This window comes from Mirounga leonina, unplaced genomic scaffold (assembly GCF_011800145.1).
Source record: "Mirounga leonina isolate KUSES-001 unplaced genomic scaffold, KU_Mleo_1.0 Mir_154, whole genome shotgun sequence".
In the NCBI taxonomy this organism is placed as follows: Eukaryota; Metazoa; Chordata; class Mammalia; order Carnivora; family Phocidae; genus Mirounga; species Mirounga leonina.
This window is the reverse complement of record NW_023270389.1, coordinates 45,023,085-45,037,970: the sequence shown is the minus strand read 5'-3', so window position 1 is coordinate 45,037,970 and position 14,886 is coordinate 45,023,085. Positions and strand designations below refer to the sequence as shown.

General features: G+C 33.2%; 1 protein-coding gene across 5 annotated transcripts in view; it reads right to left on the bottom strand.

The window, feature by feature from the left end:
- Positions 1-14,886, bottom strand: part of SWT1 (SWT1 RNA endoribonuclease homolog) — a 99,875-nt gene that overhangs the window by 59,153 nt on the left and 25,836 nt on the right. For all 5 annotated transcript variants that reach the window (XR_004680271.1, XM_035010662.1, XM_035010663.1 and 2 more), the window contains exons 10-12: positions 9,863-9,956; positions 3,131-3,276; positions 1,484-1,647 (exon numbers count right to left, since the gene is read on the bottom strand). Coding sequence is in view for 4 of the 5 variants with exons in the window: in XM_035010662.1 (XP_034866553.1) it covers positions 1,484-1,647; positions 3,131-3,276; positions 9,863-9,956 (404 nt within the window). In the remaining variant the exon portion in view is untranslated. The remainder of the gene's footprint in view (positions 1-1,483; positions 1,648-3,130; positions 3,277-9,862; positions 9,957-14,886) is intronic.

Here is a 14,886-nt window from a genome sequence, read left to right as displayed (position 1 = left end):
AGCGGGAGTGGGAGAGGGAGAAGCAGGCTTCCCGCAGAGCAAGGAGCCCAATGCGGGGCTCGATCCCAGGACCCTGGGATCATGACCTGAGCCGAAGGCAGATGCTTAACGACTGAGCCACCCAGGTGCCCCTAGTTGAACTCTTTTTAAATTAAAAGATGTTTTATTAAAACCCAATCATAATCTTAAAGTGCTAATTCCATTGCAAATTATTTTTGTAAAATTCATATTGGTATTAATCTTTATAGTTTCAGAAACTATATACACAAAGCAAAAGCACTGTTTTAATCAGGAGAGCAGGTTTTAATCAGGAAAGGTGGTCAATTTACTTCCCAACGTAGTCAATTCTAGGAAGAAATCAATCTAATTATTTCATATAGCTGCAGGAAAATCTATATAGAAAAAAGATGTCAACTACCATAACACTGACTACACTCTCATAAAGACATGTTTATAAAGGAGATTAATCAGTTAGTACTATAAGATGTCAGCACATCCTGTTCTGAATCATTCATATGCAATGACTTTCGTAGACTCTATTATAAAACATCCAATTTAAGTCAACCCTCCTAGAATCTTCTGATCATTTCTCATCATCTTGGTTCAGTACTTAATAATATAATCAAGCAGCAAATACATCATATTGACAAGTATTAGAATCTCACTGAATATCTGGTATAAATACAATCTACAATTGAGGGGGATATAATATTTCTCCTGGCTATAGATACGAACAGCAAACAAACATTAACTAAACTAAAAAGACCACTATTGCCAAATGTGGTATTTTACTGATTGCAGAAAAGATATGAATCTAGGGGGTGCCTGGGTGGCTCAGTCACTGGGCGTCTGCCTTCGGCTCGGGTCGTGGTCCCAGGGTCCTGGGATAGAGCCCCACATCAGGCTCCCTGCTCAGCGGGGAGCCTGCTTCGCCCTCTCCCACTCCCCCTACTTGTGTTCCTGCTCTCGCTGTCTCTCTCTCTCTAATAAATAAAATATTTTTTTTAAAAAGATATTAATCTAGAAAATATAAACTATCTTGCTAATAATGATCATTTTTATACTTTGATTCTCACATTTATATAACATGAGCCAAAATATACACTTCTTTTTCTGAATATATATTGCTATGGGAATTCCCTGTACTAGACATTCTAATTCAAATAAACTACAGAAGACAGAAGTTTTTCTGAATTCAAATTGAGCTCCATGGGGGCAATGTGTCTGACACACAGTAAATACCTAATAAATACTTGTTCACTGAAAAAAAATGAATGATAAAATATCATTTCTAATCTTTAGGAAATGTTCACCATTTAATGTTCAAGAAGTTCTTTCAAAAACTGTAAGAAAAAAAGTAAATGGGATATAGATTATCACAATGAAGCTTACACATTTTATACAAGTCATATTTCCTAAGATAAGGTCATAAATCTTTAGCAGTGAAACAGAAATTTTCAACTAATAGAGTTGAAATTATCACCTCCATCCAAAGATTTCCAAAAGCAATTTTCATTTCTGTTTCTAATATTGAAGATAAAGCTGTTCCAAGAGATTTTTCAAGATCAGATACAATGCTTTCAAGTATAATGGGTAGTCCAGAATGTGCAGATTCTTCCTCATAGCTCTCTTCTAACAGTGTTGCTTCTTTAAAACAAACAGTTATAGGCTTTATTTAAGACACCAATAGAATAGTTAGTATTTTACATATATAACTAGTATTTGGCCATAAATAATAAACATTTTATGTATATAATTAGTATTTAAATTACACAGAAACCAAACCAATACTTTCCTTTTTAAACAGTATTTAGAAACATGTATCTATAGAAAAGTTGTTTTGAAAGCAACATAAATATATCACATTAGCAAATGCTTTCTTTTTGACAAAAGGCAACAGAATATTTTTACTAAAATAGAAATTTAGGAAATGTGTAATATTTTAACCATAATTTTAGTTTTATTATTCTCAAAAAAAAGGAAAAATTAAAAGAATGCTTTGCATCAATTTATAATAGAAAATGAAGAATTATGGATCAAAGTGTGTTTTCTTCCAAAAATAATATATTCTTCCAATAGCAGCTCACATCAGTAAATTGTTTTGAAAGGACCAAACTCTCTAGTTTAACTACCTTTATGCCCTCCCTTTTAAAGTGAGTTTTTATTATTTCAATTGATATCATTTCATTAACATTAATATTTTGATACCTGAAAACAACTGCAATTTCTTTATGGCAAAATGCAAAATATTAAGTGGCTTATTTCTACAAATACCAACTAAGGACTTAAAGTGATAGTAACAGAATGGACAAACTGAAAGCATGTTACCTCTGAAAAACCATAAATTAAAAATCCTCTTCCTCCATCTAAATGTCATTTTGAATATTACGACAAAAGAAATTTTATTGCCAAAAAGGTCAAAAAAGTAGTAATAGTATATATATGAATTTTTATATAATTATACATAAAAAATACATACAATATTAAAGATTTCAATATTTATTTTTCCAACTCAGGGAGAAGGCTTGGAATGTATTTTTAAATTATGTTAAATTTAATATGACATTCCATCAAATATCAAGCTATAGGACAGATTATTCTGGTAAAAAAAAAAAAAGACAAAACAATTGTACTACCTTTACTTATTAGTTTAAAATTAAAAGTAAAACTATTATTAGAATATTTCAAACTCTTCTTATTACTTGGTTTTTTATTGCGTTAACAGAAGGTTATGAATAGGAAACTAATATTGAAAGGAAACTAAAAATTTCTCTCTACCTTGAATGAATATTTTCTGTATTTATCCTGTAGCTACTATTATTTTAAAGGTACAAAATAGCATGTGCATGGTGATTATAAACATGTAAAAATGTGAGTGTATGGACAAAAATTCAAATTATTTTGTAAAAGCGTATGTAGAAGACAATAATGTTAAATGTGTTGTCTTTTGGATTACCATTATAATTTTCTTTCTTTCAATTTTCATTTATTTCTAACCATTTGTGTGCCGACAAATATTTCAATGTTATTTTAAATGTACAAGATGAAAATTTACTATTAATTCCAAATGTTATCAATAATGTCAGTACATAAAAGATATATTTCTAATTATTTGTAGTAAGAATACTACCTGCTTTCAATTGTTGCTTAGATATACAAGGCTGATGACATACATCTGTGTTCAGAGATAAGTTTAATAACTCTGCACTCAATTCTTCTTTACTGAGTGACTTCACACCACTTATTAGGCCTTTGTTTCTTAAATTTCTATCATCCCTAAGGTTGGGGTTAGGAGGAAAAAATATTTTATTTTTTATAAGATAAATCACATGGCAACTCAAAACACATGGGATCTAATCAGAGGTGGGTGATTCTCAACATGTGTATTAACAAAGGATAACAGTTTTTTTAAAACCAGGAAGATAAAGGAATTAATATACAGTAGAGTCACAGCATATGAGCTTTTGAAAATAATAAGTATTATATATTGAGTGTTTTCCTGGTACCAGGCACTGTTCTAAGCACTTTATATATATATATATAATCCATTCAATTCTCACAGTAAACCTCATAGGTAGGAGTAGTACTATTTTTATCACCTTTCACAAATGAAAAACTGAGGTGTAAAGAGGTTAAGTAATTTGCCCAAAACTGTACCTGGTAAGTGGGAGCTGGATTTGAACACAGGAATATGATCATCCAAAGAGAAATAAACAGAGAGCCATAGTAAGAGAAATAATTTCCATGTGGTAGGCAATTACAAATTTACTCACAGTAAGCATAAGACAAATGGTGAGAATTTGCTATTTGCTGAAAGAAGAAAGTCTAATTAGAGCATAGTGCATGGGACCAGTTTATGTGGCTATAGAGAAAGCCAAGTGCATTAATAAATGGAAAGACATTCAGTGAGTAAGTGACATGATCACATCTGTGTTTATCAGATTGCTGTTCTGGAATCCAACAGGCTTCCAGCTTTTGTTAACGGTAGAGTAGCCTGGTCAGACTAATCTTCCCACAGATGAGGATTAGAAAATTTGGACCAGGGGCGCCTGGGTGGCTCAGTTGGTTAAAGCAACTGCCTTCGGCTCAGGTCATGATCCTGGAGTCCCAGGATCGAGTCCCGCATCGGGCTCCCTGCTCAGCGAGGAGCCTGCTTCTCCTTCTGACCCTCCCCCCTCTCATGTACTCTCTCTCATTCTCGCTCTCTCAAAAAATAAATAAATCTTTAAAAAAAAAAAAAAAGAAAATTTGGACCAAAAAAGAAAAAAAAAAAGCTATCTGAAGGCACTAGGGAGCAATAAAATGAAGGTAGGAGCTGGAGGGAAGTCCACCCTCAACACAGAGGTACTGCTCTGGTAAGAGCTACAAGAGTCTATCTGTTTGCCCAAGGGCATTCTCTAATTCATCAATGGCTACAACAGAAAGCACAGCCACAGTAACTTGGAATGTAAGAAGACAATGTTCAGAGCTGGCCAGAGCAGACAAAAAGTTAAGGGGGGAACTGAAGAAGGGAGGAAACCACAGAGCAGGTGAACCCTAAAATCTGCATATAAATTCTGCCCAGAAAAAAACAACATGCTACCAAGAGACAAAGCAATCAACAGAACCAGACTTCGATATCACACAGATGTTGAAGCTATCTGATAGGGAATTTTAAATAATGTTGATTAATTTATTAAAGGCTCTAATAGAAAAGATGAATAGCATGCAAAATCAGGTAGGCAATTTCAGCACAGATGAAAATCATGAAAATTAAATGTAACTGCTAGCAATAAAAAAAAAGCCACAGTTACAGAAATGAAGAATGTCTTCAAAAGGGTCCTCAGCAGACCTGACACAGGCAAGGAAAGAAATTATAAACTGGAAGACAGGTCAAAAGAAATTACCCAAACTGAAATAAAAAGAGAATAAAATTTTTTTTAAAAAAATCCAGCAGCTGTGGGATGACATCAAACAGTCTGTATTAGTTATCTATTGCTGTATAACAAATTATCCCAACACTTAGCACCTTAAAACAAACACTTATTATCTCACATAGCTTCTAAGAGTCAGAAATCTGGGAGCAGCTTGACTGGTTGGTTCTGGTTCAGGGTCTCTCACAAAGTTGGAACATGCTGTTGCCTAGGATTGTAGCCATCTCAGAGGTCTAATTGGCTCATTCATGTGGCTGTTGGCAGGCCTTAGTCCATCACTGGCTCTTGGCTGGAGGCTTCAGTTTCTCATCATGCGGGTCTATTTCATAGGGCTGTTCACAGCATGGCAGCTTGCTTCCACAAAACAAGTGATTTGAGAGAGAAGAAAGCAAGAGAGTGCCCGAGAAGGAAGTTCCAGTCTTTAATATCCTAATTTTTTATAACCTGATCTGATAGTGATAGTATGTCACTGGTACAACCAACCCTGGTATAATGCAGGACGGGACTACACAAGAGCATTAATACTAGGAGGCAGGAATCATTGGGGTCATCTTGGAAACTGGCTACTCTAGTATAAGTGTAATATGAGAAGGAGAAAAGAGGGAATGGGCAGAAGAAATATTTGAAGAAATGGTGGCTGAGAATTATCTAAAACTGAAAACAGGAAACCAGAGATCTGAGAAGCTCAGAGAACATCAAGCAGAATAAATCCTTCTTCTCTACCCATCCCCCCAGCCCCGCGCCACACACACACAAACACCTGGACATATCTGCTAAAAATTGCTAAAATAAACTGCTAAAAAAGCAAAAGACAAAGAAAAACCCTTGAAAGCAGAAAGTAAAAAAAAAAAAAAAAAAAACACATTACATATAGAGGAACAAAGATAACTTTTACATCAGACTTCTCATCAGAAACCATACAAACTAGAAAAAAATGGAGTGACCTCTTTAAAATACTGAAAGGAAAAAAAAAAAAAATCAACCCAGAACTGTATATCCAGCAAAAATATCTTTCAAAAATAAATTAAGAAATAAAGACATTATCAGACAGACAAAACCAAAAATTTCACTGCCAATAGACACATACATGTCAAATAAATTTGTTTAGGCAGAAGGAATATAACACCAGACAGAAACTTGAATCTATAAAAATAATTAAGAGTGCACAAAATGGAAATAAAATATTCACTTAAAATATTCACTTATTTTTAATTGCTTTAAACGTCAAATGATGGAAGCAAATATAGTAAAACACATGCTTATCATCATTTTTGTAAAGGTAACATATATGACAATGATAGCACTAAGGATGGGAGAAAGAAACTGTTATAAGAACCTTACACCTAACATGAAGCAATATAATATTATTTGAAGGTAGACTTTGATCAAGTAAGATATATACTATAAATGCCAGGGCAACCATTAAAATATTTACTTCAAAAAGGTATAAATATTCAATAATGGAGATAAAATGGCACCATAAAAAAATACACAATTAACTCAAGAAAGAAAAAGAAAAGAACAGATGAAACAAATAGAAAATAGCAAAAAGGCAGATTTGATCCAACCAATTAAATGTAAGTGGTATAAATTCATCACTTAAAAGACAGAAGTTGTGGGGCACCTGGGTGGCTGAGTGGGGTTAAGTGTCCGACTCTTGATTTTGGCTCAGGTCATGATCTCAGGGTGCTGAGATCGAGCCCCATGTCGGGCTCCACACTGAGTGTGGAGCCTGCTTGATTCTCTCTCTCTCTGCCCCTCCCTGCTTGTGCGCGCTCTCTCTCTCTCTCTCTCTCTCTCTCTCTCAAAAGAAAAAAAAAAGACAAGTTGTCAGACTGGACAAAAAATAAAGTACCAACTATATGCCACCCACAAAATACTTACCTTCATATAAAGACACAGGTTAAAAGTAAATGGATAGGAAAGGATATACCATATAAATACTAACAAAAACAAAACTGGAATGGTAGTATTAATACTAAACGAAGGAGACTTTCAGGAACAGAGACATTATATAATGAGAAAGGGGTCAGTTCTCCGAAGACAATCCTAAACAATCCTAAAAATGTATGCATCTTACTACAAAGTTTTTATAACACATGAAGTAAAGCAAACAGAACTGAAAGGAGAATTAAACAAACCCAGAATTATAGTTAGAGATTTCAATACTTCTCTCTCAATAATCACAGAATAAGCAGACAATTGGTAAGGTTATAGAAAACCTGAACAACACTATCAACCAACTTAACTGAAATTTATAAAATGCTCCACCTACAAAAGCAGAATATAAATTCTCTAAGTGCATGTAAAACATTCACCAAGATAGACCATATTCTTGGCAATAAAACAAACTAACAAATTTAAAAGAAATCATATAATGTTCTCAAATCAAAGTGGAACTAAAGTACAAATTGATAGCAAGAAGAAAACTGGAAAATGTGCAAATATTTGGAATTAAACAACAAATATCTAAGTGTCAAAGGGAAGTTATATTGAACTGAATGAAAATAAAAATAGAACATCAAAATTTGTGGGATCCAACTGAAACAGTGCTGACAGGTAAATTTATAGCAGTCTCAAACAAGTGATCTCAGCTTCCACTTAAACTAGAAAAAGGGCACAAAGGGGCATAAAAGTATTTTCTGGGGTGATGGAAGTGTTCTATGTATCGAGAGGGATGTGGGCTACACCAGTATACCCTTTGTCAACATCCTATAGTAAAGATTTGTGCATTTCAATATTGTACATTTTCCCTCCAAACACAAAAAACCTTATAAAAATAATCATGTGGGAGGACAGGGAGTAAACAGATATAGATAACAGAAGAATGGGAGAATTTTGATAATTGTAGCTGAATACTTAGGAGTTTATTAATTCTTCTTCACTTTGACTATCGTTGAAATTCTCCATAATAAAACTTTTTTTTAATTAAAAATGAAAAATTACCATTATTACTTTGTGAAGAATAAATGGAGGAGAGCAAATATGGAAGCAGAGAGCCTAAATTAGTCTTAGAGTCAAAAAGGAAGTGGAAAAATAGCATGGCAGACAAAGGATGGTGGCAGGGGAGATGAAGAAAAGATCGCACAGGACCCGTTAACTGACCAGATATAGATTATGAGGGAGGAGTGGTTATCAAAAATGACTCCTAGGTTTCTGGCTCTAGCAAATGGGTGGAAAGTGGCACCTTTTATTCAGATGGAGAACAGTTTAGAAAGAAAAATCAAGAGTTCATTTTTGGAGATGGTACGTCCCAGATGTCTATGACACATCCAAGTAGAGAAAGCAAACAAATAGATGAATATACTAGTATAGAATTCAGGAGAGAGAGAGATATGAACTAAGGGTTGCTGGCCCACACTCAGGATTGTAAATTTAAAGTAATGCACTTAGAATTAGGTACAGTACATAGTGTTGGAGAAAGGTTCTCCTAGCACTGTCATTATCAATATTATCATCATCATCATCATCCATTTAACAGCATCTTCATAATAAGTAGGTGGGACTTATGCAGTAGACACAATTCCGGCCTTTTAAAGGAAAAAATAAAAATAAAAACCAGGCTCCCCTAGAACATAATGCTAGAATTAAAAGTAAAGTCCGACTACAAATTTTCATTTCACTAAAAATGTTACATCCGTTAATCCCAAAACAGTGACTACAGAAATAATGGAGAATTGATAGTCTCACCAATTTAATTTTCATTCTAAGTTGAACTAAAAAAGCAACAATTACATAGCAATTATCTCTCAAATTTAGCTTATATCAAATTCAAAATGATTAACATATTAATTATGCTGTTTCAGCCTTCCACAAACTCCAAGATGATATGTTATGCCCAGGATCAAAAAATAATTTTAAAATAACCTAGAGACAGAAATTTAATATTCCCTTTAATCCCCAATAGAACACCATACCATCATCTTTGAAGACAGCTAAAATGAGAATTTCTTAAATATTTTTTTAAAATTTTATTTTAATTCCACTCTAGTTAACATACAGCATTATATTAGTTTCAGGTGTATAACATAATGATTCAATGCTTCCATATATTTAAAATGATAACTGACCAAACTGCCTTACAAGAAAAACCTTAGGGCTATTCATTTCTATAATTGCTGTATTTCATACAGAATTTGGCATGATTGTGAAACTGTAAAAAAACTCCACTTTTCAGTGAATAAAACTCAGACGAAAACAACAGTTTACAATTGCTCTTCTTTGTTCCTTCAGAGCCTTTTCTCATACACGATGGGTTCAATTTTGCTTAACGTTATGTTAGTTTTACCTTAGAACTAAGTTATGAAAATACTAGTTGGGAACGGAGGGGAAGGAGAAAGGGAAGAGGAGGAGAAGACTCTTACTGAGATCATTTTATGTACTGGGCACTACTCTAAATGCTTTATGTATACATTATCTAAGTACTCACAATAACTCCAGGAGGCAGGTATTAGTATCCCCCTATATTTTACATGTGAGGAAACTAAGGTAAGCAACTTTCCCAGGTCACAGGGCTGGTAAATGGGAGACCCATGACTCCAGCCCTCACTCTATGAACAGGCACCAGAGGCGTACCACCAACATGAACTGCCTCTTCCCCACAAATTAATTGATTAACCTTCTTGCCTCTTGACCAAAAATTTGTCAGACTTTTATTTCTGAACTATTTTGTTGACAGATTAAATTGGCTGTTCTCAGCTTTTATAAAAGGTTTCTGAATGTCATATAAATAAAACTGAAGACTTCGTAAGTTTCAAATCTCATTCTTCTATAGTTTACACATTATAAGAATGTGACACAAAATTGAATATGCTTACTGGCAGTTTTCGAAAATCATGTACGTTTTTCATCCTTAGTCTGGTGGGTATAATATGACTTCTAAAAATTCTCTGGTATAGTTGCTATTTAGAAAAAAAAAAAAAAAAGAGTAAAATGACTATGAAACTCACGTGCACAGAATAACAGTAGAACAAGGGAATAATTCCTGGTACTGAAGACAGCATTTTAATACTCGGTCATCATTGTTCTCGTCATTCAGTCCATCTGCAAATTTAGCAAAAGCGGTAATCAATAAGCATGCTAAAAATCTGGACAGTATTTACAAGTCAAAAAAATCTAAAAGAAAGAACACTTCTTAAATCAAAAGAGAAAAATAAGACACAGCAAAACAATGCCTTAAAAATTCGGGATCTAGAATTCATGTAGAATTCCAAAGAAGGTAGAATTCAGGTAGAATTACCAAAGTAGTTAGTTTACTACTAAAATGAAATAGGATATGACTATTAATAAACACAAAAGAAAGAAAGTGATCAGTAAGTTAAATGCCATACTAGAAACCTAAAGCTATGAATTCTAGTCTCAATTCAGTCACTTAGAGATTATAAATTATAGGATTATATCATGCTTAAAATGACCTCCACCTAAAAGAGGTCTATAAAATAATGAATAACTCTTCTACCAGCAACAGAACCATTTTCCTGTGTCTGCTTTTCCCTAATCTCTAAACAATTAACATTTAGAGATGCATAGGAAAAGGCGATATGGGCCCTAGGTAGGAAACACAAAAATTTCTACCAAGTGTTAACGAATGGCTGACAGAGCGTCCTCTGGCATTCTGCAAGCTTTAAAGCATGATGTAAAAGTTTGGATTTTGTGAAAATGATGTAATGTGTAGAAAAACAAGACCAAAGACAGTGTTTTTCCTAAGTCCTTACACTGCCTGCCTCAAAACTCCCTCGGGTACCTAATAATATTTCAGGGCCACACCCCAGACTCACTTCTGTATAAGAATCTTTGGAGTCTGGACCCAAACATGAATTTAAATTCCTTGGTGAGTCTCTTACACACTAAAATTCAAGATATACTAGACAAGGAGCCTCAACTCCGTTCCCAGACTATAACTCTTTTCCCCTCAACTTTTAGCCTATATTACTTAGTCCTCTAAACATTCAAATTAGAAAACTCATTCAATCAAGGAATAAATTTTTATATAGGGCTGAATTTGTACCCAAGCCTCTGTGCTAAGTAACTGGATATACAAGGACAAACTCTTGAGGAGCTCACAATCTCTAGTGAAGTCTAGAGAGAACTGAATTGATCTCAGAGCATAAGCCTGAAGATATGATTCAGTTCTTTTATCAGACAACCAGTAAGCCAAGCAGACATATACTACAGTAGCCGATTTTCCTTCTTTTAGTCCACAGAGTAAATACCACAATATAAGGCAAAATGGGCAGCAAAAAACTATTAGCTTTAAACAACTCAGCAGATGAAAGGTTAAAGGTTACAGTATACTGTTCTAAAGGTATCAAAGTTCAATATTATCTGTTCTGTCACTTTTTCTAGAATACGCGGGGCTTGAAAACATACCTAAAACTGCAAGAATATTCATGAAATATTTATTCAACAAATATTTCTGAGCACCTGCTCAGGTACTGTTCAAAAGTGAACAAAACAAAGACTCTGGAGACAGATTAATCTGGGTTTGAATCCCTGCTTTCCCACTTACTAGCCATGTAATCTTGGGCAAACTGCTTAACCAGGAAAATGAAATAAGAAAATTTATAGGAAACAGTTGGCTCAATAAGGGGTAATAAAAAGTACTTTTTAAGTAATATATATTTATTAATTAAAACTCAGCTCAAATGGCACAACAGCATGACCTCTACTCACAACACCAAAAACCCCACAAAATTCTGTATAAGTTATAGTTAATATGATATTTAATATTTAAGAATTTAAGCTTCTCAACAGCTTCTCACTGATGCGGCCCAGAACAGTGTCTGGTATAGGTATTTGGCAAATACATGAATCAACAAAAATATAGTAAAATATAAAAATGATGGAGGGCGCCTGGGTGGCTCAGTTGGTTAAGCGACTGCCTTCGGCTCAGGTCATGATCCTGGAGTCCCAGGATCGAGTCCCGCATCGGGCTCCCTGCTTGGCAGCGAGTCTGCTTCTCCCTCTGACCCTCCTCCCTCTCATGCTCTCTGTCTCTCATTCTCTCTCTCAAATAAATAAATAAAATCTTAAAAAAAAAAAAAAAGATGGAAAAAATGTCAGGTGGGGGGGTGGCAGATAACTATTTTTCCCTTATTATAAAAATAATTTAGAAAATCTGGATAATGCAGAAAACAAAGAAAATTAAAATAACTCATAATTCCATCAGCTAAATATATCCAACATTCACCATCTATAAGTATATAATGCATAATCTAACAAATTTGGGATGATTTTTTTTATTCTTTTAAATCCTATTTTGTCATTAACATTTTTTGAAATACAGTAGTATTCTTTCACATAGCTATAGTATTATATGCAACTTCTCCTACTGTTAGACACTCAGGTTGTTTCAAATTTTTTGCTGTATTAATAATACTGTTATGAACCTTACTTATATAAATCACTGTCGGCATCTCTGATTATGTCTCAGAAAACATTTCTAGAAAGAGAATTGTATCTTTAGGCTTCTTGAAACACATTGATAAATTGCTCTCCTGAAAAGTTAGTAATTCATATTCTCAAAGCACTGGTATGATGCAAAAGAATAACTTTCTAAACTTAGAAGCAATAAAAAGAAGAAAGGAAAAGTGAAAGATCTAAACTAAAAATATCTATACACCAGAAATTAACAACATTAAAAACGTCAAACAGGAGAATATTTGCAGTGAACAAGGGGCTGCTTAGTTGTACTTCTTTTGTGAATTACCTATTAATAATCTTTGTCCATTTAGGGAAAAGGGATTTTTTGTTTTTCTAGTCAATCTGTATAAGCTTTTCATATAACAAGGATACAAGAGAATTATTGCCTATTCTAGGCCATAAACCATCAAGTACTTTAACTCAACCAATCTTCACAATCATTTTTTGAGCTGGAGGTTATTTTCCCCCATTTCATTGACTTAGTTGCCTCATCTTTAACTTTCCCCAGGTCAGGTTATAAACCCAGATCAATCAGATTTCAAATCCTATTCTCCTCTCACCACACTAAATACTACATCAAATAAATACAATTTTGAAAAGAGTTAAGGACAAGGCTAAAATTATAGTCAACGAAGGCAATTTAACATGAACTATCTACATTTCCTTTTTTGATGGAAAAATGCCTGTTTAAAAAATACATTGTTACAATACTCAATGATTATGTAAAAGGAAAATAATACACACAAAATTAGCAATTATTAAGAGCTAGTTGCAAATGTGCTTGACATTTATAAAGTATAATAAAAGTTCATTTTGTTTTTGCCTTTTTCCAAACAGGAACTTTAATTTTACTCAGGAATCTTGAATTGAGTTTTCTCATAAGAATATTAGTTTATCATTAGAATATAAAATGTAATTTTATTATGATAAAAATTTCTAATGGATATCATAAAATCGTTATCAACAGAATAAACCTATTAAATACATTGTACTTTATATAAAGAATGTTTTTAATGATCAATGAAGAAAACAGTGATACAGAGAAATACATAAAGGACTTACCTGACATAGACAATTACAAATAATCTATTATTATATCTATGACCTTATAACTAAAAGCAATTTGAGCAATTTAATAAAAACTACAATCAAATACCATTCAAACATTAAAGTAAAATATGGATTTCGAGGAAGACACCCAGAAATTGAAACAACACAGACATCTGAGACCACTACTATGATTTACCCTCCTCAATCATCAAAAAAAGCAGAGACTGAGGAAGTCAAAGCATCAAAAATGCATATGAACATGGAAAAGTCAAAGGAAATATACCAAACATCTATAAATAATAAATGTGGCTAAAATATCTATTCTAAAATGAGCTCTAAAATAATTTTCAAAGCAAATCTATTGAAGAAATAGACATGCTTTTTAGGACAAGTTCTTAACCTCTCTGTCTCAATTTCCTCATTTATAAAATGGGGCTAATAACTTCCACAAGTACTGTATGGTTTGAATGAGATATTAGCTGGCAAAGCACTTGGAAAAGGGTCTGGAGAATAATGACTATATAAGTGTTATCCATTATTATCATCCTTATCCATACTATTAAATAATAAAATATAGTTTATATCAACAAACTAAAAAAAGTAGAAGATTAAGAGTAAAAAAAAATTCTCCTCTCCTTTTAAGGTTTGGGGTTTTACTGACAGGATGGTTTAGATCAGGGGTTAATTTTGTTAATTGTGTAGTTGTTAAAAAAAAAAAAAAGTATCACATACTTTTTAGTTAGCAACACATACCAAAGTATTTATGAGTAAAAATGATATGATACAGTATCTGGGACTTGCTTCAAACTACTACAGGAGTTCCAAGAGTAGAAAGAGGAGAAAAGGAAATGAGAGAATAAACAAGAATGGCAAAATGTTGATAATTACTGAAAAACAGTGAGAGGTACACAAGGAGTCATACATTATTCGACCTCTGCATTTGAAATTTTTCATAATGAGAAGTTAAAAAAAAAAACAAACCACCAAGATGTTCAATATAAATGTTCAAACATTTTAGTATTTTCTTAACTTTAATATTTGTGGTTCTCCTTTAAAAGCTTTTAAACATACCACACAAAGCTGCTCAAAATGCACAAGGATTGTATATAAAACATACTAAGAGCTAATAAATATTTGTAAAGGGAATGAATGAATGAATTATGGAGGCCCTTTTTCTTCAAAGATTTAAGACTAAACGACTGTGCCAAAAGCCTTCTCAGGGTTAATACCATGATTAGATTCATCATAGGATGAATTCTTTCATATCTTATTGTATATGAGTAGAGTAGACAACATAAATCCACAATATTTAAGTAAGTGTAAATGTACGTATATAAATGAATGAGTTGAGAAGAAACAAGGTTTTAAAGAATGAAATAAATCCTCTAAATATATGTATAAACTCTGCAGAGGCAACAGTGTTGCTTTACACATGGATTTTTTTTTTCCACAAGGTGATACATATATATATAACATAAAGAGCATACTTAGGTTCTAAAAC